At 39.0% G+C, this 22004-nt stretch overlaps 1 protein-coding gene across 6 annotated transcripts in view; it reads left to right on the top strand.

Moving 5' to 3' along the window:
- Mtus2 (microtubule associated scaffold protein 2) overlaps nt 1–22004 on the top strand; it is a 394770-nt gene that overhangs the window by 311378 nt on the left and 61388 nt on the right. For 3 of the 6 annotated variants that reach the window (XM_026388391.2, XM_077795146.1, XM_026388392.1), the window contains exon 1: nt 19608–19710. The exons of the other annotated variants lie outside the window; for them this stretch is intronic. In XM_026388391.2, the coding sequence (XP_026244176.1) occupies nt 19657–19710 (54 nt within the window). In that variant the 5' untranslated portion in view covers nt 19608–19656. Of the gene's footprint in view, nt 1–19607; nt 19711–22004 lie in introns of those variants that run through there. 6 annotated transcript variants of the gene reach the window in all.

Consider the following 22004-nt stretch of genomic DNA (forward strand, 5'->3'; position numbering starts at 1 on the left):
TCTAGGATTTTGAGATGAAGTATGAGATCATTTATTTGTTGGTTTTTTTCTTTTTTTGAGGAATGAACTCCAAGCAATGAATTTTCCTCTTAGAACTGCTTTCAATGTGTCCCATAGATTCCGATATGTTGTGTCTGTGTTTTCATTTAACTCTAGGAATTTTTTAATTTCCTCCTTGATGTCTTCTAAAACCCATTGATCACTCAGCAACCTATTGTTCATTCTCCAGGTGATGCTTGCTTTTTCCTTTCTTCTTTTATCATTGATTTTCAGTTTCATTCCATTATGATCAGATAAGATGCATGGTATTATCTCTACCCCTTTGTATTGTCTAAGAGTTGCCCTGTGACATAGTATATGGTCTATTTTTGAGAAGGTTCCATGTGCTGCTGAGAAAAAAGTGTAGCTACTTGATGTTGGGTGGTATAGTCTATATATGTCAATTAAGTCTAGGTTGTTAATTGTGTTATTGAGTTCTATAGTTTCCTTATTTAACTTTTGTTTGGAAGATCTGTCCAGTGGTGAGAGAGGTGTGTTGAAGTCTCCCATGATTATTGTATGTTGGTCTATTAGACTCTTGAACTTGAGAAGAGTTTGCTTGATGAATACAGCTGCACCATTATTTGGGGCATATATATTTATGATTGTTATGTCTTGTTGGTGTATGGTTCCCTTGAGCAGTATGAAGTGTCCTTCTATATCCCTTTTGATTAGCTTTGGCTTGAAATCTATTTTATTAGATATGAGTATGGACACTCCTGCTTGTTTCCGCGGTCCATATGAGTGATATGATTTTTCCCAACCTTTCACCTTCAGTCTATGTATATCTTTTCCTATCAAATGCGTCTCCTGTAGACAGCATATTGTTGGGTCTTGTTTTTTGATCCATTCTACTAGCCTGTGTCTCTTAATTGGTGAGTTTAAGCCATTAACATTTAGGGTTATTATTGAGATATGGTTTGTTCTTCTATCCATATTTGTTTATTGATGTTACTAAACCTGATTTGTTATCCTCTTTGACTACTTTCCCCCCTTTACTGTCCTACCTCCCATTGTTGGTTTTCAATGTTATTTTCCATTTCCTCTTCCTGTAATGTTTTGCCAAGGATTTTTTGAAGAGATGGTTTTCTAGCTGCGAATTCTTTTAACTTTTGTTTATTGTGGAAGGTTTTAATTTCATCTTCTAACCTGAAGCTTAATTTCGCCGGATACACGATTCTTGGTTGGAGCCCATTGTCTTTCAGTGTTTGAAATATGTTATTCCAGGATCTTCTAGCTTTCAGAGTCTGTGTTGAGAGATCAGCTGTTATCCTGATTGGTTTACCCCTAAATGTAATCTGCTTTCTTTCTCTTGCAGCTTTTAAAATTCTCTCCTTATTCTGTATGTTGGACATCTTCATTATAATGTGTCTAGGTGTGGATCTCTTATGATTTTGCACATTCGGCGTCCTGTAGGCTTCTAGGATTTGGGATTCTGTCTCAATCTTCAATTCTGGGAAGTTTTCTCGTATTATTTCACTGAATAGACTGTTTATTCCTTTGAAATGGAGCTCTGTGCCTTCCTGTATCCCAATGACTCTTAAATTTGGTCTTTTGATATTGTCCCATAATTCTTTTCTTGACTGCAACATTTATCCCAAGAACTGTATCAAAAGCAGCACAAACAATTCCTTGGGCTCCAGAGCCAATTGGTTTCAACTGCTGATAACGTTTTAGGACAGTGAAAGTTGAGTCTGCCACTTGCACACTGTAAAGCTGACTATCACATTTACTGTCACTCATGATGTAGTGTCATACAATATTCTGAAGAGCTGGTACTGTTGTCAAATTCCTCGCCTCCCCGCCACCGCCAGGAGAGAGGGCAAGCCGGCAGACTGTCGGCGCAGCGCACTAGCCGCTCCCGGCTCTGCTGCCCGGGGGCTCGGCCTGCCGCCCCGCCCCGCTCTGCTCCGCCCCGCCGCCGCTGCAGTGGCTGTGAGGGGCGCCGGGGCGCTTCGACCCTTCCGGTCCGGCTCCCTTCTCCTCCGCTGTTGCTGCCGCCGCGGCCGCGGCGCTCTGCCTCCAAATATTTTTTTGTATTTTGCTTTTGTTACGTAACAATATGTTCTGGCAACTGTGTCAAATAAATTCATGAAGTTTTTCTTCATTCCTTTTTTTCTCTTTTTTTCTCCCAACCATTGTGCTCTATTTTGTGAATACACCATAATTTGTTGAACCCTTCTACATATGGGCATTTAGGTGGTTGTGTTTTATTGTTGTTTTGTAGTACTGGAGGAGGAACCAGGACCTCACACATGCTGGGCAAGTGTTTTACCATTGAGCTACATCCCTACCCCTTTTTATTTTACTTTGAGGGTCTCACTAAGTTGCCCAGGCTAGTCTTGAACTTGTGATTCTCCTTTCTCAACCTCCACAATAACTGGGATTACAGTCATGCACCACCACATCCAGACACTGGGTTAGTTTTTAAATATTTTGCAATTACAAACAACACTATGATGAACAACCTTATGCATTGTTAGAGTTGTGTCTTCGAGTAAAATCCTAGATGTGTGATTTCTAGTTTATATATATATATATATATATATATATATATCCACTGGCAGTGCTGTTCCCCCAAAGCCTTGCTACAATCAAATAAGTCTCATACTTTTTTATTTTAGCCAACCCGATTGATAAGAAATAGTATCTTGGTGTTTAGTTCACATTTCCCTGATTAGGAGAAACTTTGAGCAGTTTTCCTATGTTTAAAGGCCATCTCTGTATTTCTTGTCCATTGATTATCTCCCATTTCTCTTTGGGGTTTTTAATTCCTGGCTGTTCAATATTGTAATGTTCTTATTAGTGCCTTATAGTTATGTGTAATATGCATGGACTATAATTTGCTCCACATGCATGGATTATAATTTCTCCATTTCAGTCCCTAGTACTTCCTCTTTCCTTCCCCTCCTCCTTCTCCCTGCTCCCTTTCCAATAATTCTACTGATCTTCCTTCTGTTCACTCATTGTTTTTAAGTGGGTACTTTATACATATGCAGAAATGTGAAGGTCACTGTAGTCCATTCACATAGTACACAGCATACTTTGGTCAGTTCCTTCTGCAGCTCCTCCCTGTCCTCCCCTTTGCCGTCCGTCCTCCCTCCCCCTGTTATCTCCTTCCTCTACTCCACTTATCACCCTTCTATTTCAGGTGATCCCCCACTTTTGTTTCCCCATTTTGCTCTAGCTTCCACTCACGACAGAAAGCATCCAGCCCTTGACTTTCTGGGTCTGGCTTGTTTCACTGTCACGATGTTCTCCATTGGGAAGAGTTCTTGGCATTTTAGAAGCACCAGCCCTTAATCTGTGACACATGCTGCACACAGTCTTTCCTCATTTGTCTGTCTCACATGACTATGACATTTTTCACTCTCCAAACTGATAAAACTTTCATGTGGTGACATTATTAGTCTTGGGTTGAATGTGAGTACTTTAAGTCACATCTAAAAAGTTTTCCCCATAGTAATACTAAAAATTTACTCTCTCTTTTTTTTTTTTTTTTTTAGTAATTGTATGGGTTTGTTTTCAAATTATTTCCTCTACCCATCTAGATTTTATTCTTTTTTTATTCTTCAGTATGTTATAAGGTATAATTTCATCTTTAGCCAAATGGTTACCTGGTATTATTTCTTAGTGGAGATTGAACCCAGGGGTGTTCTACCAATGAGCTACATCCCCAGCCTTTTTTATTTTGAGAGAAAGTTTCACTAAATTGCCCAGACTGACCTTGAACTTATGATCCTATTGCCTCAGCATCTTGAGTAGCTGGGATTACAGGTGAAAGTCACTGTGCCTAACCTGGTTACTGCTTTTTAGAAAGTTTATCTTTGTCCTATGATTTGAAATGCCAGCTTTATTATATACTAAATTTCCAAGGTCTTTAACTCTATTGCTGGACTTTTCTGTTGTATTCCACTGAGCTATGGTCTACACACATGCCAGATGCATATGGTCTATACATATGCCAGGTGTAAAAATGCCACAGCATTTTTATTAGAGTAGTGTTGTGGTATGTTTTAATGTATGATAGATCTAACTTCCTTTCAGAAATATTCTTTCTTTCTTTCTTTTTCTTTTGTATTTTCCTGAGCATTCCAGCATGTTTGTTTTGCCAAATGGACTTTAGTATCAATGTGTCTAATTCCATAAACCAAGTCTTGTTGGTATTTTCATGGAGATTCCACTAAACTTACAAACTCACTTACTGAGAACTTGCATCTTTATGAGGCTCAGTAATTTCTCCAAGAATAAAAAATGCTTTTAATTTGTTTTAGTCTATTTTTATATCTTTCCAGACTCATGGAAATTTTACATATTTTTGATAGGTTTATTCTTATATATCTAATCTTTGTTGCTATATATAAATTGGGGGTTTCTCTCATGTGTTCTCTAATAGTCAATGTTTGTGTATTGATTATGACTACATTTGTATTTTGCTCTCTTAATGGGAGCAATGAATTCTTGTTGTTTGAGTCAGTTTTATCATTGACTATTGATTTTTTTAGGGCTTTTCAGATCTATTATCAGATCATGTAAAAATAGAGATTATTTTACTTCTTTACCAAATCTTATGATCCTAATTAGTTTCTTTTCTAATTGCATTGGCTAATGCTACTGGTTTAATATTGAATAGTAGTGGTGATAGTAAGAATCTTTGCCTTATTCCTGATTTGAATGAAAATTCTTTTAGTGTTTCCATATTAAGTCAAATAGTGGCTTTGGGAGTAAATATTTTTATCATGGCAAGGTGTTCTATCATGTTAAGAAAGAATTCTTCAATTCCTGTTTTCTTGAATGCTATTAGTAGGAATGAGTATTGAATTTTTGTGGGAGGCATTTTCAAAATCTAGGAAGATAATCATATTTTCCCTTAGGTTTATCATATTGATTTCCTAATATTGAGCCAACCTTAAATTACTAAAACAAGTCCCACTTGATTATGGTATATTATTTTCTTTATGTGGTATGAGATTTTGTTTGCTAATATATTATTTAGCCCTCTTGCAATGCTATTCATGAGAAACATTGGTAGGCAGGTTTCATTTTCTTTTCTACTTGTTTTGTGGTGTTTTTCAGTTTTAAGTATTGAACTTAGATTATTCTTAATTTTTTAAAAGAAAAGGATTTTCTTATCTTTATATTAGTATTTTTAACTTATTTTTTTATTTGCTGCTATAACAAATCACCACAAACTTAGTGGCATAAACAACACAAATTTATTTATTTATTCTATTGAGATATAATATTTGTACATCTTTCTGGGCCACATTATGGCGATTTAATACATTTATACAGTGTGTAATAATCATATCCAGGTTAAAAGCATTTCCATATTCTCAGACATTAATCACTTTTACATAATCAGAATTTGTGTTCTTCTTTTCTAGTAATTATGAAATATATCATGGAATGTTTTAATCCATAATTACCCTACTGTTCAATAGGAAAACTAGAACTAATTACTCCTCTCTCAGTGTGTTTTGGTGCCTATTATTGAACATCTTTCTTTTGCCCTTTGACCCTGACCTTCCTAATCTCTTAGTGACCACTGTTCCATTCCATGCTTCTACAAAATTACCTTCTTGGTTTCAGCAAATTAGTGAGAACTTGTGGTATTTGTCTTTCCATGTCTGGCTTATTTCACTTAACATAATGACTTCATTTCCATCCATGTTCCTATATATGACAAGATTTCATTAGTTATAATAATATTCCATTGAACAATACAAATTTATTATCAGAAGTCAGAAGTCCAAAGTTGATCTCACTGAGCTAAAATCAAGGTACAGGCAGATTGATTCATTTCTGAAGGCTGTAAGGGAAAAATCCATTTTCTTGCTTTTACCAGCTTTTCCTAGGCTCATGGACCCCTTCCATCTTCAAAGCTAGTAGGAATAGAGTTTTTCTTGTATTCCATCCTTCTAACATTGACTCTGTCTACCTCTTCCACATTTAAGGACTCTTAATGATTACATTAGGCCTCCTAGATAATCCAGAAAATCTTCCCTTTTCAAGGTCATCTGACTGGAGCCTTAATTCTATCTGTAACCTTAATTACTTTTTGCAATATAGCATAACAGACTCTTGGGTTCTGGGAGTTTGGGACTGAACATTGTTCAGTGGGAGGGAAACATTATTTTGCCTACCACATTTTTAGCACTCTAGGACAATTTCTAGAACATTAGAACTATCTTATTTTTGAAAGTTTTATAGAAGACTGTGGAGAAATGCCTGAGCTTTTGTATGTGGTAGTTCTTTAATAATTGTCTCTGCATATTTCATTGAAATTTGCTGTGTTTAAACTTTTTCTCCCTGATAAACTAATTTGGACAATTTTTATTTCCTGAGAAAACTATCCATTTAATATTGAATTTCTTTGTGTAGAGAGGTCTGCAACATAGCCTCTTTCCTCTTGTCATTTCTTATTTTGCTAATTTATGCTTTCTCCCTTTTTATTAGTTTAGGTTAGTTAGCAGTTGGCTATTTTGTCAATGTTTTCCAATTAAGTCTACTGGATCTCAATTCTCTATTAATTTTTGCTTTAATATTTGTTATTTCTTTTCAACTTCTTGCTTTTAGTTTACTTTGTTGTCTTCTAGTTTTTGAAGTTAGATATTAAATCATTTGTTTACATTGTTTCTTTTTTTATCTATGAAAGTGTGTAATGTTCTGAATCTTCCCCTAGTGACTGCTTACAATATCTCATATGTTAGTGTTTGGGGTATTGTTGTTTTTGTTACTTTTTTAAGTGTTTTTTTAATTGTTTACTTTCAGTTTGTATTTGCCCTTTCACCCAAGAGTTGTTTAATGAGAGGCTTTTTAAATTTTTCAGAGGGAGAGCTTTTTGTTTTTAGTTTGGGTTAATGAATTCTATTTCTCTTAGTCTTTTTTGTGCTGCTATGACACAAAAGGTTGGATATTTCATAAAGTAAAGAGGTGTATTTGGCTCACAATTCTGATGGTATAAGGTTCCAAAAGTGTGGTGTTAGCATTCAGCAACCTGATGAGGGTCCCTTTGCTGTGTCTCAAGATGACAAAGAAACAGAAAAAGAACCAGCAGAAAGGGCCCAGTGCACTGGGTGGATTTCCTTTATAATAACCCAGTCTTGAGAAAGCTAACTCACTGTAATGACAGCAGCATTAATTCCTTCTGAGGGTGGTTCCCCCATGACTAACACCTTGCAGGACACCCCACCGTTTCAAATTTCCCACCCCAATACCTCCACACTGGGGACCAATCTTTGAGTACACAAACCATTGCAGGACACTCTCAAATCATATCCAAACTATAGCATTGTTTTTATTGCCTTAGTTATTCAATTTTATTGTGGTTTCATCAGAGTATTTTTGGCAATATTTCAAATTTGTGAAAGTTACTGATGTTTTCTATGTGGTCAATTTTTATGAATGATTCAAAGGTGATTTATAAAAAGGTATATTTGCTAGCATCAAATATATTTATATAATATAATATAAATGCATAACATTTAAATAATTGATTATATTTTATATTGGGTTTTTTCCTTTTTTAAATTTTTTTGTTCACTATCTTGAACCAAGAGTGGCAAAACATCTGCCTAATTTTTTTTTTTTTAATCTCTGAATTCTAACAGGTTGATAAATCTGGGTTAACTTTTCCAAATACCTAGTAGACCCTTTCAATATGCAAATTCATTCTCTGGAAAGTTTTCTTACATTATAATTCTTAAGTATTTGTCTGTTTGTTTTTCCTTTTCAGAGACTCTAATAATATGAGCACTAATTCTTCTCTGTTTTCCACTTCCACTATTTTCTCTATGACCCTTTTTACTTCTAGACTTTTCTCATTTTTATTTTATTGGTTGTCTTCCTAACTTTTAAAATGTCTCTTAGTAAGGTTTCATCTTGGTTTATCTTTTGAACACTTTATAATTTAATATTCATTTTGTAAATAACCTTGCCTCTTTTTCCATTTTTTCAAAATTCAATCAACTCTTTTTTAAATTATTGTTAGTTTCTTTCCCTTGTCCATTTCTGTTCTTCGTTTTTGTATTTCTCATGAGATCTTTTTTTAGTATCCCTAATGCTAGTTTTCATATATTTAATTCAGTTTTCAGTATTCTTGTTTCATGGTTGTTTTCTTGGGGTAAATGTGTTGGATTTCATTTTTCTGATTCTTTGTAGTAATTCAGCATCTGATTATTCTGTTGTTTTTTTTTTTTTCCATTTGTGTAGTTTGGGGCTGGTTTTCAAGATTCCTGGGTTGTTGCTGCCTTTATTCAGTATTACAGAGTCAAGATTCTGTAGTGAATTGGGGGAGAGGGTGAATGGAGCCAGAGATTTATGTCCTCTGATGTTCAGTCTTTTTGTCTTACAGAATCCTGCATTTTCTATCTGAGCTAAAGCTCCATGGATCATGTGACCTCCATAAGCCCCTATTCTGACTGGTAGGCCACAGTGCATTTTGGATTTCCTGGAATTAGTGTCAGTTCACAGACAGGCTACAGTTGTTCCCCAAAGATCTGATTATTTCTTTTCCCCCAATGAACAGATAAAGACCAGGAGAAAGATTAGAAATTTTAGTGTAGTTTTCCGTAGAATACTAAGGTTCTCCCACAAGGGGGTCCAGCATCCCCTTCACTCACAGTGTTCTGGGTCTATAAACTGGCTTGAGTCTGTCAACCTAAATATAAAAGCAATCAGAGGAAGAGAGTCTCCAAAGAATAATGTTATTTAATTGTATATTACAGAGCCGTTGCAACAAGAATGTACATACCATAGTAAACCATGGGCATATTCAAAAGGGTTGAGGCAGGGAGAAGTTTTTTAGGACAAAAATGAGGAGGATTGTATAGATATTTTGAAACAATAATCTTTGGCTACAATGTTGAGTGACAGCAATTCAGGTTTGAACAGAGAGGTACTGGTCCTGTCCTTGTAGAGGACTATGTCAGGGGGCTGTGACATCTGTGCTTGTGGTTCTCATTGGTCTTCTGTGACAATTACTCTGGAGCAATCCTGTGTAAGGGCCCTTCCTTCCTCCATAACCTCTTGTCTTACTTAATTTTTTCAGTAGGATTGACATTAACAATTCCTTCTTGATTCTTTCACATTTCTTTTGCAAGTCTAAAAATGAATCGAGGAACTTTGTCTCTGTTGTTATGATGAAGGTTAGACTTTGTTTACTTGACTTAGAATTTCTCTGAGTATCTTCTCAAGTAAGAATTTACTTGACTGTTCAGTTCCGGAACAATCTAGGAACGTCATGATTAATTGGCCATTTTCTATCTGAGCTAAAGCTCCAGGGGGAAAGTCAGACCATCTATTATGGTTTAGATGTTAGATGTCCTCCAAAACCTCCTGGGTGAGAGACTGCAAGAAGGTTTAGAAGTGGGATGATTGAGTTATATAAAGCCTTTTCCTAATCAGTGTATTAATGCCCTGGAAGGGATTAGCCAAGTGATGACTATAGGCAGATAGGGTGTGGCTGGAGGAGGTGGGTCATAGGGGTGTGTTGGGGTCTATATTTTATGAGTTGGTAGCCATGTCCCCAGCTGCTTTCCTCTGCCGCACTATTCCACCATGATGTTCTCCCTCACCTCATGTGTTGTAGACCCTCCCAGTGCAGGTCTAATATCCACTGTAATATTCCAGTCTCTCTAAGCCTTTAGGTCCCTTCTCTACATTAAACAGAAGCCCGTCCAGCACTTCTGGTTTTCTCACTGTGAGCAACCTTCTGTTCCGTGCTTCAGCCAACCAACCAACCAAACCGTTAGAGCCCTTTCTAACTCCCTCAGCTAGAGCACTGAATACAAAATCTCTCCTGAGTAGCCCATGGTAATAACTTCATCTTGAATTACTTAAGTTACTTCCATCATCATCCCACACCTTGAGTATCCATTCCCACATTTGTTCCCTGGATTTTTGTCTATATAAATTAGAGAAATAATTTCTTCCAGAAATTTCTTTCAGAATGAAATGCATCTCGTAATGGGTCACATTTTGTACCTCTCCTTGGGTGGTTTCTGGAACTGAAGCCTCATTATAGGTCTAGAAGTAAAGAGGGCAGGTGGAGGTTGGTCCTGGCAGTCAGCCTTGTCCTGCATGACAGCCACTTCGAGGGAGGCCACCAAGGTTTCCCCAGGCGATGAAGGTTAATCCCCCCAAGAGCTGAGACTCCAAGGCTGGTGCCACTGGAGTCAGGAAGGCCACTTCCTGAGAGGTTAGGTGAGCCACTTCCTGTGAGGTTAGGTGAGCCACTTCCTGTGAGGTTATAGGTAGAGAAACCTCTTCCTTTGGTGTTGAAAATACAACGGAATTTAGGGGCTCAAGTTAGGGAACCAGCCCAATTGCTTGTCCGAAGATGACTGGACGGGGACACACACACACACACACACACACACACACCATAGAGTTTTACTTAGTCATAAAGAAGAATGAAATTACGACATTTACTAATAAATGGATGGAAATGGAGAACCTCATATTAAGGGGGAAATTCAGACTCAGGAAGTCAAGGGTCAAATGTTTTCTTTCACATGTGGAAGCTAAAGTAAAATAAGGTAAAAAAGGGAGAGGGATTCCATGACAATAGAAGGGACACCAATGGAGTAGAGAGGGGATAGAAGAAGAGGGATGAGGGATGGGAAAGGGAAGGAACTGTGGAATAACCCTGGCCAAATTATGCTATGCAATATATGAATATACCCCAGTGAACTTCAATGTTGTCTATAAAGCACCAATTAAAAAACAGTCAATAAATACAAGTCAGACCAGTAGAGTAATTGGAAAGGGAACAAGGGGCGGGGGTGAAGAGGGGAGGGAATAGGAAGCACTAGAGACTGAAATGGAGCATATTAAATTCCATGCATGTGAGATGATGTCAGAATGAACCTTGGGCTGGGGATGTGGCTCAAGCGGTAGCGCGCTCGCCTGGCATGCGTGCGGCCCGGGTTGGATCCTCAGCACCACATACCAACAAAGATGTTGTGTCCGCCGAGAACTAAAAAATAAATATTAAAAAAAATTCTCTCTCTCTCTCTCTCTCTCTCTCTCTCTCTCTCCTCTCTCACTCTCTCTCTCCTCTCTCACTCTCTCAACCTCAATATTACGTATAACTCTAATGCACTAATAAAATGTTTAAAAATGATTTAGGGCCCAATGTCCCCATGCCAACTTATAGGATCCATTCTTTCCCAAGTAGTGCTCTCATTTCAAGTATAGAAATCCAAACCAGGGGCGGCAGTACAAGCCTGTAATCTGTGACCAACTAAGCAAGACTCTGTCTCAAAAAAAAAAAAAAAAAAAAAAAAAAGGTTGGATATGTAGCTCCATGGTAAAGCACTTGCTTAGTATGTTTAAGGGCTTGGGTCTAATCGCCAGTACTGCAGGAAATGAAGAAAAAGAGTAGACACCCTACATGACTGGAAGTTCAATTTGTGTTGTCATTCACACCATGACAGAATGAGATTTTGTATTTGATTTTCAGCAATTTCAGCCCTGAAGCTACAGAGGATAAGGATCTCTTTCAGGGTACATGTAGAGGCTCTTAGGTTATTTATCTGACACTTGAGCTAGGAATTTGAATTCCTGAGCTTGTCCTTTCTCATGCTATGGCTTAGGAGCCAGTGTCTTGATATTCATTGCTTACCCAGCTCCTTACTTCTGGTTGAGTCGGAATATCCAGAGCCAACTCATTTGCACTTCTCTATCAACAGTTTAGCTGTGAACTGTCAGCGCTGTCTTTATTACTATAAATAGAATCATTAGCATCTTTCAACCTAATTAAAGGAAAAAGCCAAGTCCAGAAACCTTACAGGGTAGAGAATTTTCTCTTCATACTATGGAAGAAAAAGCTGAGGCCTTGAGACAGAGCGAGTGAACTACCCAAAGCCACCCAGCCGAGAGTCAGACTGAAATCCATAAGCCTTCTATTTTGTGATTGCTCTTTTTCTTTCTTTCACGTTCTTTGTCTTAGCAGTCCGCTTATGGTTCACAGATCACTCCTCTCATTTAATAAGTGACAAATAGAAAAATGCACTTTCTGGTTTTGCCAACTTCTTTCCATCCATATATCTGAGTCTACCTATCAATTGTCCAGTCTTGTCCAACCTGTTTACCCTGATAAGAAAGTACTGAATTTCATTTCTCTTATGATGAGTGGCCAACTCAGCTGCATATAAGGCAGAGACTTGAGGATGCTAGTCATTGGCTTAAAATGAAATAAAATCAAAGTACTGTCAAAGACTAAATTACTAGAAAAAAAGATTATCATATTGATAACAATTTTACTACTTGACTATTACAGAAAAAATGATTCTATTTTTAGTTTTCTTTTAACAGGTATCTAAGAAGGTATCTAAGGATTGACAGAAGCACTTAAGTCACTTGTGTCTTCCTTTTTCTTTTAGTTTTCTAGATTCAAGTTGTTGTGTCGGAGGTGTTCCAAAGCCTCTCTATATGTCTATGTGCAGATGATCTTAACCACCGATTGCTTCCAGTGTTAAGATTCCTGTTTTGTATTTCTCCTGCCTGGGCCACTCTCACCTCATTAGAATCTCTAGATGGGTTGAATTTGGTAAAAGCTACGCATATTTTCCTGGCAATCCTCTGCGAACATCCCATACCAGAACTCCGGCTCATATGTTAGATGCATGGAAAAAGGAGGGGCATAGATGTGGGACCAAAATAAACAGATGGTTGCCTTGACGATCTGCAGGAGACTCTCTCACGATCATTTTTCAAGGTTTTCTTTTCAAATACATAATGACACAGGATACTTTTTTTTTTAAATCTCATCTACCACCTGCAAATGGTACCAAGATTCACAAACTGGACAAAGCACCAAATGTCTCTTCCCATAAGCCACCTTTACTGGGTTTGAGTCGCGGGGTCCCCTCCTGCAACACTTCAGAAGTTTTCCTTGAGACCATCTCAAGGCAGATTGCTAGCCTCCAGGGATGAACTGAATGAGACACAGCAAGGGGGCTGTGATATTTGGCAGGAGACAAATGTGAACCATTATTATTACATGAGACAAGATGCTGTGGGGCCCCGCATACAGAATAATGTGAAATCAAGAGAAAGAGAACAAATGGGGTCAGGCAGAGGTCCTGGAAGAGGTGAAATTGAGCTGACTGGGGAGCCAAGTTTGAGCTGAAGAGACTTGAATCTCACTGTGGATGGGTAAGGAATTCCCAGCTTAAGACAAAAATAATAATAAAATTGAACATCCTAACATTGACATGCACCTGATTTCTATTATGTCCATTGTTGTTGGCACATTTTTTTTCTGTAAACATACTTACAAATAATTAAAATGGAAGCTCTTGTTTTGAGCTGTGAAAACATGGAGCAGTTCTATAAACATGTTTGAATGTATTCATATACTCAGATCCCTTATCCAGGTTATAACACCAGCTTACAGGATGTGAGCTTGAGAGGCAGACCGGCATTCAACGCTCCATTCTATCAATAATTTCTTAGTTTCTTGTGCAAGTTTGTACAATCTCTAAGCCTCCCTTTTCTCACCTGTAAAATGGAGATGATAATACTGCTCATTTCACATAGTTTTGCAAAAGTTACATGAAATATTTCATGCAGTCCTGAGCACAGTGCCTGACATCTGTTATCAATTATTTGTTGCTCCAAATCAGAGAGCGTGTGTGAAGTTTTCTCTGATGAGACATACCATTAGGCTTTCATGGGGCTTTTCTAAATCCTTGTTCTAATGCCAGAAATAAAAATTATCACAGATTTTTTTAAATAATGGGAGCCAAAATGTCCCTGGTTTCAAGAGCCTTTAAGTTCACAGTTTCTTATTATCCCAGATTACAGCAGTCTAAACTCCTGTTTTATTTGCTTTCAAGAAGTCTGGTCTTTTTCCAGGTATCTAAGTATTCTGGGAACTTCCTGGAGAAAAATAAATAAATTTCTGGTACTAGGGACTGAACCCAGGACCTCACACATGTGAAGCCCTCTAGCACTGAGCTGTACTGCCAGCCTCTTGAGAATCTTTATTCAGAAGGTGTCTTCTTTCCTAGCCCTGCCTTGCCACTGTGTTATAGTAGCCAACTGATCTTCCTCAAAATGAATTTCATTGAGCATTTTGCCTCTACCTGGACTCCAAGCTACAGTTTCTGAAGGCCCCCAAAGGAGGAATCGTTTCCTTCTCACCACAGCCCAAAGACCCATCCTGATTTCTTCTTCAGCGGAGGTTTGTCTGCAGGAAGGACAACTTCTTCCAAGAGAATTTCACCCCCATTAGGTGGTGAGAGGGAATAACAGCACCCATTGTGTATGGGATCTAATTACCATTCACAACTAGAGGGAAGCAGGGCTTCCGGGAGGATGAATGATTGCAGATCTGTGGCAGAATGTGTGCAAGATGGCTGGGGTCGTGGCTCAGTGGCAGAGCGTCTGCCTGGCAAGTGTGAGGCATTGGGTTCGATCCTCAGAACCACATAAAAATAAATAAAATAAAGATATTGTGTCCATCTACATTAAAATAAAATAAAATAAAAAGAACATGTACAAGATGAGTCTGGGGTACCTTCCAGTTTCTGGAAGAAAGTCAATCAGACTGATGAGTTGTGTTGAAGGACACAGGGGACAGGAAGGGACACCCATATGCTAAATATGGGAGTCACTGAGCACCTAAAAAGAATAAGCTCAGTCAAACAAAGCATATTGTATATATTAAAATTAAAACATCACTTCATAATTTATGATGATATTTTGAAAAAGTGAGAGACGGCAAATGACCACTTCAACAACAGCCTCAGTGGCTACTGTTGCAAGGACAGGGGTTTATTAAAAAAATTGGCTCATAGAAGGAAAGGCAGAAGATGCCGTTAGTCTGTCTTTCCTGTACATACTACATTGTAGGGCATTGAAATAACCTGAGTTGACAAACGCTGGGATAGTGGTGATGTCGAGGAGGAGGATCTTGCTGTGCTGGGGATAAAACCCAGTGTCTTGCACATGCTAGATAAGTGCTCTGCTCCTGAGCTATATCCCAACCTGAAAAATTGGTTTTTATATAAAAATTTCAACTAATAAGTGTAAAAAGACAAAAACAATCAGAACATCATTTTCTACCCCCTCCAGTGAAATAACGAGTTCGGGTAGTAGTTATGAATAGATGCAACTCTTAGGTGAAAGGTTGATGGGAAACTTGCAATGGCAGAGATGAGCTTATCACATCCTGATTCATTGTAACTCACTAACAAGGAAACCCAGACGGTGTGCTTGGGCCACATGATGTCCACGTCACGTCTGAAGTATCATTACCCCCGCAAAATTGAACTTGAATCTAACGCAGACTTGAGGATTAAATCTCCTCTAAAGGGATGTAGGCAGGAGTGAAATGATACTACAAGGAAGCATGGAGGCCAATTCAGCTTGGGGGACCTTCCTCAAGACTGCCGGCCCAGTTCTGAGCAAGGCAGTGGCATGAGGAAGAAAGAAGGGAGGCTGAAGTTGCTGCCCATAAGAGACCCAGGAAGCTTAACACCGATCAAAACACATGAGCCTGGTCGGGGTCCTGATTCACACAAACAAACTATATACAAAAATCAGAAACCAAAATTTTGTTATAGCATAGGTACCCGATGCCAGGGACATATTGTCAGTTTTATTTAATGTATAATGGCACTGTGGTTATGTAAGAAGATGTTCACAATTTTTAGCCATGTCTACTGAAGCATATGCAACTATTTAAAATACTTTAGCAACCGTTTAAGATATTTTAGGTGGAAAAAAGAAAAAGAAAGGGACAAAAGCAAGGTGACAAAAATCTTGGTGATTGTTGAAAGGAAAGTGACCACAACACTCGGAGCAACCAAAAGATCTTTATTGCAGCAGTGCAACAAAGAGAAGAGAGAGAGAGAGAGAGAGAGAGAGAGAGAGAGAGAGAGACAGAGAGGGGAAGCGCAGGCAGGAGAAAGACAGAGAAAGCAAGAGAGATAGCAAGAGAGATGGCAAGAGAGAGGGAGCAAGAGAGAGAGAGCAAGAGAGAGGGGGGCCTGGCAGGAGGGAGTTTTTATAGCCCAACTCTAATGGGGCCTCTGGGTCTGCAAGCTGCCTTGTTGGCCCAAGGGGGGTTGAGTGCTCAGCCTTGAGCAGCACTTGACACAAACAGGTGATAAAGGACCAGATAGAGGGGGGTTTGAGTGCATGGGCTATCTTGCAGCCAACATCTGTTCAGCCTGCCCTGCAGACAACACAGTTCAGCCTGCTCTGCACCCAAACAATTGTGGAATCTGGGTGATGAAAGGTTAATTTGGAAAAGGTAAAAAATGGATAGATGAAACAGATGTTTCAACAGATGTCAAAATCTTGATGATTGTTGAAACTGGACACGGGAAGAGGAAGGTCCTTTGTATTTATCTCTATTTGGGGTATGCATATTATTTTTATAACATGAAAACAAAACAAAGAAGACACAATTCTAGAACACTGGTACATTTCTCATCATGGGGTTTATTTGGGCTGAGATCATGCCACATGTGCAATTTCAGGAGGGACTGAGCCAACCACAGGGCTTGTCCTTTAGTGCTCTCTGAGCACAGGAAGAGAAGCCAAACTTTCTTTGGAGGGGATTCTGCAGTCTCACCCTCTTCTCCTTGGACAACTGCTAGCAAGAGCTCTCATACATGGCCCAAAAATAAGCAGCCATTTTCTCCTAAGGTGCAGTCTAAATTCTAATTTAGAAAGAAATCCTTTCCTAAGGCAAACTTTATCTGAAGGAAGATCATTTTTGCCTGAAGAAATCATTCTTTCCATCATGCTGGGGAGGGGGTTAGCTTTGTGCAACCTCCCCCAGGGCCTCTGGCTCTTCCACAAGGGCCTCTGCCTATCTTGATTTGGTGGATACTTGGTGTACAGGGGACTCCAGGGGACTTCAAGCCACCACATTTTTGTTTAATTATAGTAAAATACAAATAAAATTTACTATTTTAACTATTGTTAAACATACAGTTCAGTGTTGTTGAATATATTCACATTGTGGCATCTCCAGAACCTTCTTCATCTTGCAGAACTGAAAGTCTGAACCGGTTAAACAGATCCCGTCTCCCCATGACAACCAGTTTCTGTGAATTGCTAACTCTAGGTTCTCATATAAGTGGAATCATGCAATATGTATCCTTTTGTATTTAGCTGATTTTACTTAGCACAGTATCTTCAAGGTTCATCCAAGTTGTAGAAATTTGTAGCATCAAATTTCCTGCCCTTTACAGTCTAAGGGTACAGCTCAGTGTAGAGCACATGGCATGCACAAGTCCCTGAGTTCTATCCCCAGAACCAAAGGGAAAAAAAAAAAAACTTCCTTTTTAGGGCTAAATAATATTCCATTGCATGTATGCACCACATTTTCTTTATTCATTCGTCCTTTAATACACACTTATTTACTTCTACATTTGGTTCTTGTAAATAAGGCCACTATAAACATGGGTGTACAAAACAACTGCTTCTTACAATGTAACGTTTTTCTCCCAAGGTTTCAAAGGTTCTAGGAACATCTTTCATCCCAGGTTCATGTTCAAGGTACTGGCTAGGCTAGCCCAATCTCACCACCAAAGAGCATATAAGCCTATGAGAGGAAGCAGCTCTGTTTAACATCACAGAGCCCGGACAGTGGGTGGTCCTTGCCTATTCCCTAGTTTACTTCTTTTAAAACAATGAAATTAAAACATACTGGCAATAGGCTAACAGTGGAAATGAGCTCATTCACCTGTTTCCCATTCTGCCAGGGCTAGCGGCTATTTCATGGATAGCATTCGTGCTTTCAAAGCTTCATTCTAAACAAAACAAATGCATCCACAAATGAACATGCTTGCTTTGTTTTTGATAAAAATTTACCTTCCCTGGGTGGGCATGGTGGTGCTCACCTGAAATTCCAGCTCCTCAGAAGGCTGAGGCAGGAGGATCCCAAGCAACTCAATGAGACCCTGTCTCTAAATAAACTACAAAATAGGGCTGGGGATGTGGTTGAGTGCCCCTGATTTCAATCCCTGGTTACCCCCCACCAAAAAAAAAAAAAGTTTACTTTTTCACAGCACAGTGTATCACCTTTCCATATAGTAGGAAGGTTTCAGAAACCTAGGGTATTTCCTATTTTTATGCTATTACAAATGATGTTGAATTGAAGATCCTGACACATACACTCTTGAGTATTGATGTATTACCATAGGATAGAAGGGAAAACTTGGGTCAAAAAGTATTTGGATATTTTAAAATGTGGTAGGTATGGCCAAATTGCCTTCCTAAAGGATTGTGCTAATTTATCTGCTAACTTTAAAAGATTCGCATTTATTTTGTCACATTTAGGACAAGCATTCCAAATATTCCACTTTGTCCATATTTGACCAAATACTTTTGTCTTTCTACAAGTAAATCAACATAACCTGTACTAGCTATTTAGTTAAAATCTGCTTAGAAAATCTCAGTTAAATTAGTAAAATCATCTAATTTCAGCAACTATTGTCTGCTTCTAGCCAAGGCAACTTTATTGGATGAAAATGTAATTGTGTATTTCTGCTCATCACAAATTTTGGAATTTCTTCTCTGGGTCAAAGTCAATCTTGCCAATATTTGCATCTTTAATTTCAGGATTACTTAAATATAATTTTTAAATACCAAGTCTGTTTTGAAAATAACTTTTGCCCTTTTCTATTTTTAATTTTTTAATTAAAAATAATTAATCAATTGACTTAAAAAAAAATCAAGTCCTCTAAGCTTTTATGCCCATTTGCTTTGGAGAAATACCTGGAAAAAAATATATCCCCAACCACAATTTTAATTACCGAAGTCACTTGGATGGATTGTATACGTGATTTCACAATTATGTCTCAAAATCAGGCACTGGGTTCCATCCTAGCACCACATAAAAACAAATAAAGGCATTGAGTCCATATACAACTAAAAATTTTTTTAAAAAAATTATATTACAAATGTCAAGATTTCATCAAAGAAAGTCAAAAACTGTTCATGGCATGAAATTGGAAAATGGTTCTCATGGGCAACAAATGGAGTTGCCAGGGAGGAGAGGCCACATCATGACACTTACAAAGGTCTTTACTTCTTAGAAGAACAGAAAGCCCGGATCTGACCGCTCTCGGCCGGGTGGTCCTCGGCCCGTCCCTGGAAGCCCCAAGCCCGGGCTCCTTTTGTGTGCGTCCTGCGTCCTCTCCAGGCGCGTCTGCGTGGTGCAGGGCGCATCCGCGCTCGCTCGGGGAGGGCTGGGAGCGGCTGCCCGCTAGAGCAGGCTGGCTGTCCTCCGGGGGAGATGCACTGGCGGATGCTCCGTTGTTAGGCGACTATTGATTTGCCTCACTCTGAGGATTCCGGGGGCACCGTGACCCTCCCTGCTGCCTGTCGCCTCCCTTCCTCCCGCCCGCCAGGGTGGCTTCCCGCAGCAGGATTCCTGAGGCTGCCGCTCCGCCCTCCTCTGCCTCTCAACCCTCTGGCGCCTGGATACCTGAAGTTATTAGGAGAAATAAGGTAGCCGAAGGGACCACATGGAAGTTGTGACAGCTCCCGGCGGCGCGCCCCTTTCTCGAGTGCCAGTTCCTGGGCTTAGGAATCACCGCTGACACGTTGAAAGCAGGAGGTCCCCCTACCAGCCAGCCTGCCGGGATGGGCCATTGCTGCTGCAAGCCTTATTACTGCCTTCAGTGCCTGGACAAGACGGTACTTTGCCTTCCCTCTCTCTCTTCTTCCCCCTCCTCCTTGGCCAGGGCAGAGAGAAAGCCGCCAGCCGACCGCCTCTGTCCCTCGGCTCCCCAGCATGCGTGTGCGCTTTGTTGGTGCCCAGGACCCTCCCTTTCCCCGTTCCAGGGTGCTGAATTGTGAGTGGTGTTCACAGAAACATTTGGCCTCACATACTCTGCAGTGCCTTACATAATTTGGTATTCTGCAGTCACCAATGGAACTGTTGCATTTTCCTGAAATAGTAGAAACATCTCAAAAAACCAAACTGTCAAGAAATCCTTGGAATATTCTTAATGCCTTGTAACGTACCTGGAAGACCTAAGATGAACGTCCAAGAGGGGATTGGAGGCTAGCTAGGCATGTTTTTTTCCCCAGGCTGGAACTTTGAAAGTTTCCCTCTCCACCCCCCCATTCCCCACCCATAGCATAACCCTGTAGTTTGTATCCTTCATGTCAGAAAAAAAAAAAAAACAGCACACCCAGGTATAGTTCTTCCTTCTGTAGTTCATCACAACAGAGAGTGGTGAATAACACAGAGATGAAAACCTGAAGAATCAGGGAGTCTGAGGGTGTGTTCAACGATTCACTAGAAGGAAAATTCACAACCAGGGAACTGAAAATAGAGTATGCAGAGAATTGTATGGCAATTCCTGCACAAAGCCTTTCTTTGCTTTTGACACTTGCCTGATCTGTGAGCTTACAGAGGGATTAGGATATGCTTTTAATTTCAACACTCAATAACTGTTGGCAAGAGCTCTTGTCTCTGTGATATATTTTATTATCATGCACATTCGAATTTCTCAAAGATGCATGAAATGGGATTTCACAGGGGGTGAAATTGCCTCCTTTCTACTCACGTGGGCATCAGCTACTGGATAGCTTGGGGTATAGTATGTGACCAGGTGAAGGAAAAATATATGGTTTAATTTAAAACTCATTACAGGGCCATCACTAGGGAACATCTTACTTATCAGTTCTTCTTATGAACTTTGACCTAAAGTAGGCTTATATACCCACCCCAGAAAATTAAACTGATACCTTAAAAGTCATTTGATATTTTTGTTCCAATAGAAATAACCATTTAGGTGGGTTTGGCTTTTGCCACCCTGAGTATGAACCATATTTCTGTTTTAGCAAACAGAAATATAAAATATTTGCACCCAATCATCTGCAAACCCCACATTGAAGTGGTTAAGCCCTTTTGTAAGAGAAGTGGTCACAAAGAAGAGTCCAAGGAAGTATAACAATGGTTGTGATAAAAGGGAAAGATATGCCATGTGTACAGCAATAGTATAAAGTTTCTATTCCCAAGCCCTGATAGGAATGTCTGAGAAACAGGGTCTTTAAAATGTTAGGCCTTTAAGAAAATATATTTTAAAGTGAGTCTGTCCCCAATTGTCTTTCAAATCAAGTTCCTGAAAATAAATATCCCTGTATAATTCTTGAATTCAGAGATTTGGGAAAAATAATCCAATGTTATTTTTTCTCTTTAGCAGTGTGACGTTTAAGTAGCTTTTAAATGTTTTAGCCTTGAAACTAAATTCAGTACAAATTATTCTTCCTGGATGAAAACTTAAAGACTTATGCTATGCCTATAAACTTTTCCATTATGTGCATACTCCTATTTCTTGACTTTACTATATTTCAGAATAGTATTCCATTTGAGGTTTTATAGATATATATTCATAGGTGCTCTTTAAAGGAATTGAAGACTTTCTTTTTTAAAACAAGAGAAGGAATTGTTTTGTTTATTTGCTTGCTTTGTAGGATAACTTCACAGGCAGTCTCCCAAAATCATTTATTACTTGATAAGGACCTAATAGATCAGCATTGTGTATTGGGACAGTACGGGATTCCACTGAAGTCTCCAACTTCAGAACTCAGTACTGAAATGCCACAGAACCCTTCAGGGTCTTAATCAGCTTTATCTACCCCGGCATCAGCATGGTTTGAAGAGGGCAGTCTGATAAAACTTCTGTTTACCTTAGTCCAGCTTAATAACCCTTTAAAAAAGAACATTTCCTCAGCAATTTATATAGGTACAGAATAGAAATCCTTATTTTGAGAAGTAAAAATTTCTTTCTTTTTTTTTTATAGTTCACTCATAGTACAGAGAAAGATGTTTTGGAAAACATGGTGAGTTAGAGATACTCTTAACAGTCAGTTCCAGAGGTTGGACTAAGAAATAGGAATCTAGGGATGCTTCTTTCTTTAGCATCTGTTTATTGGGACTGATGTTTGTGGGGAAAACTAGAATCTTGTCTAGAGTATAA

The sequence above is a fragment of the Urocitellus parryii genome, chromosome 2 (genome assembly GCF_045843805.1).
Source record: "Urocitellus parryii isolate mUroPar1 chromosome 2, mUroPar1.hap1, whole genome shotgun sequence".
Lineage (NCBI taxonomy): Eukaryota > Metazoa > Chordata > Mammalia > Rodentia > Sciuridae > Urocitellus > Urocitellus parryii.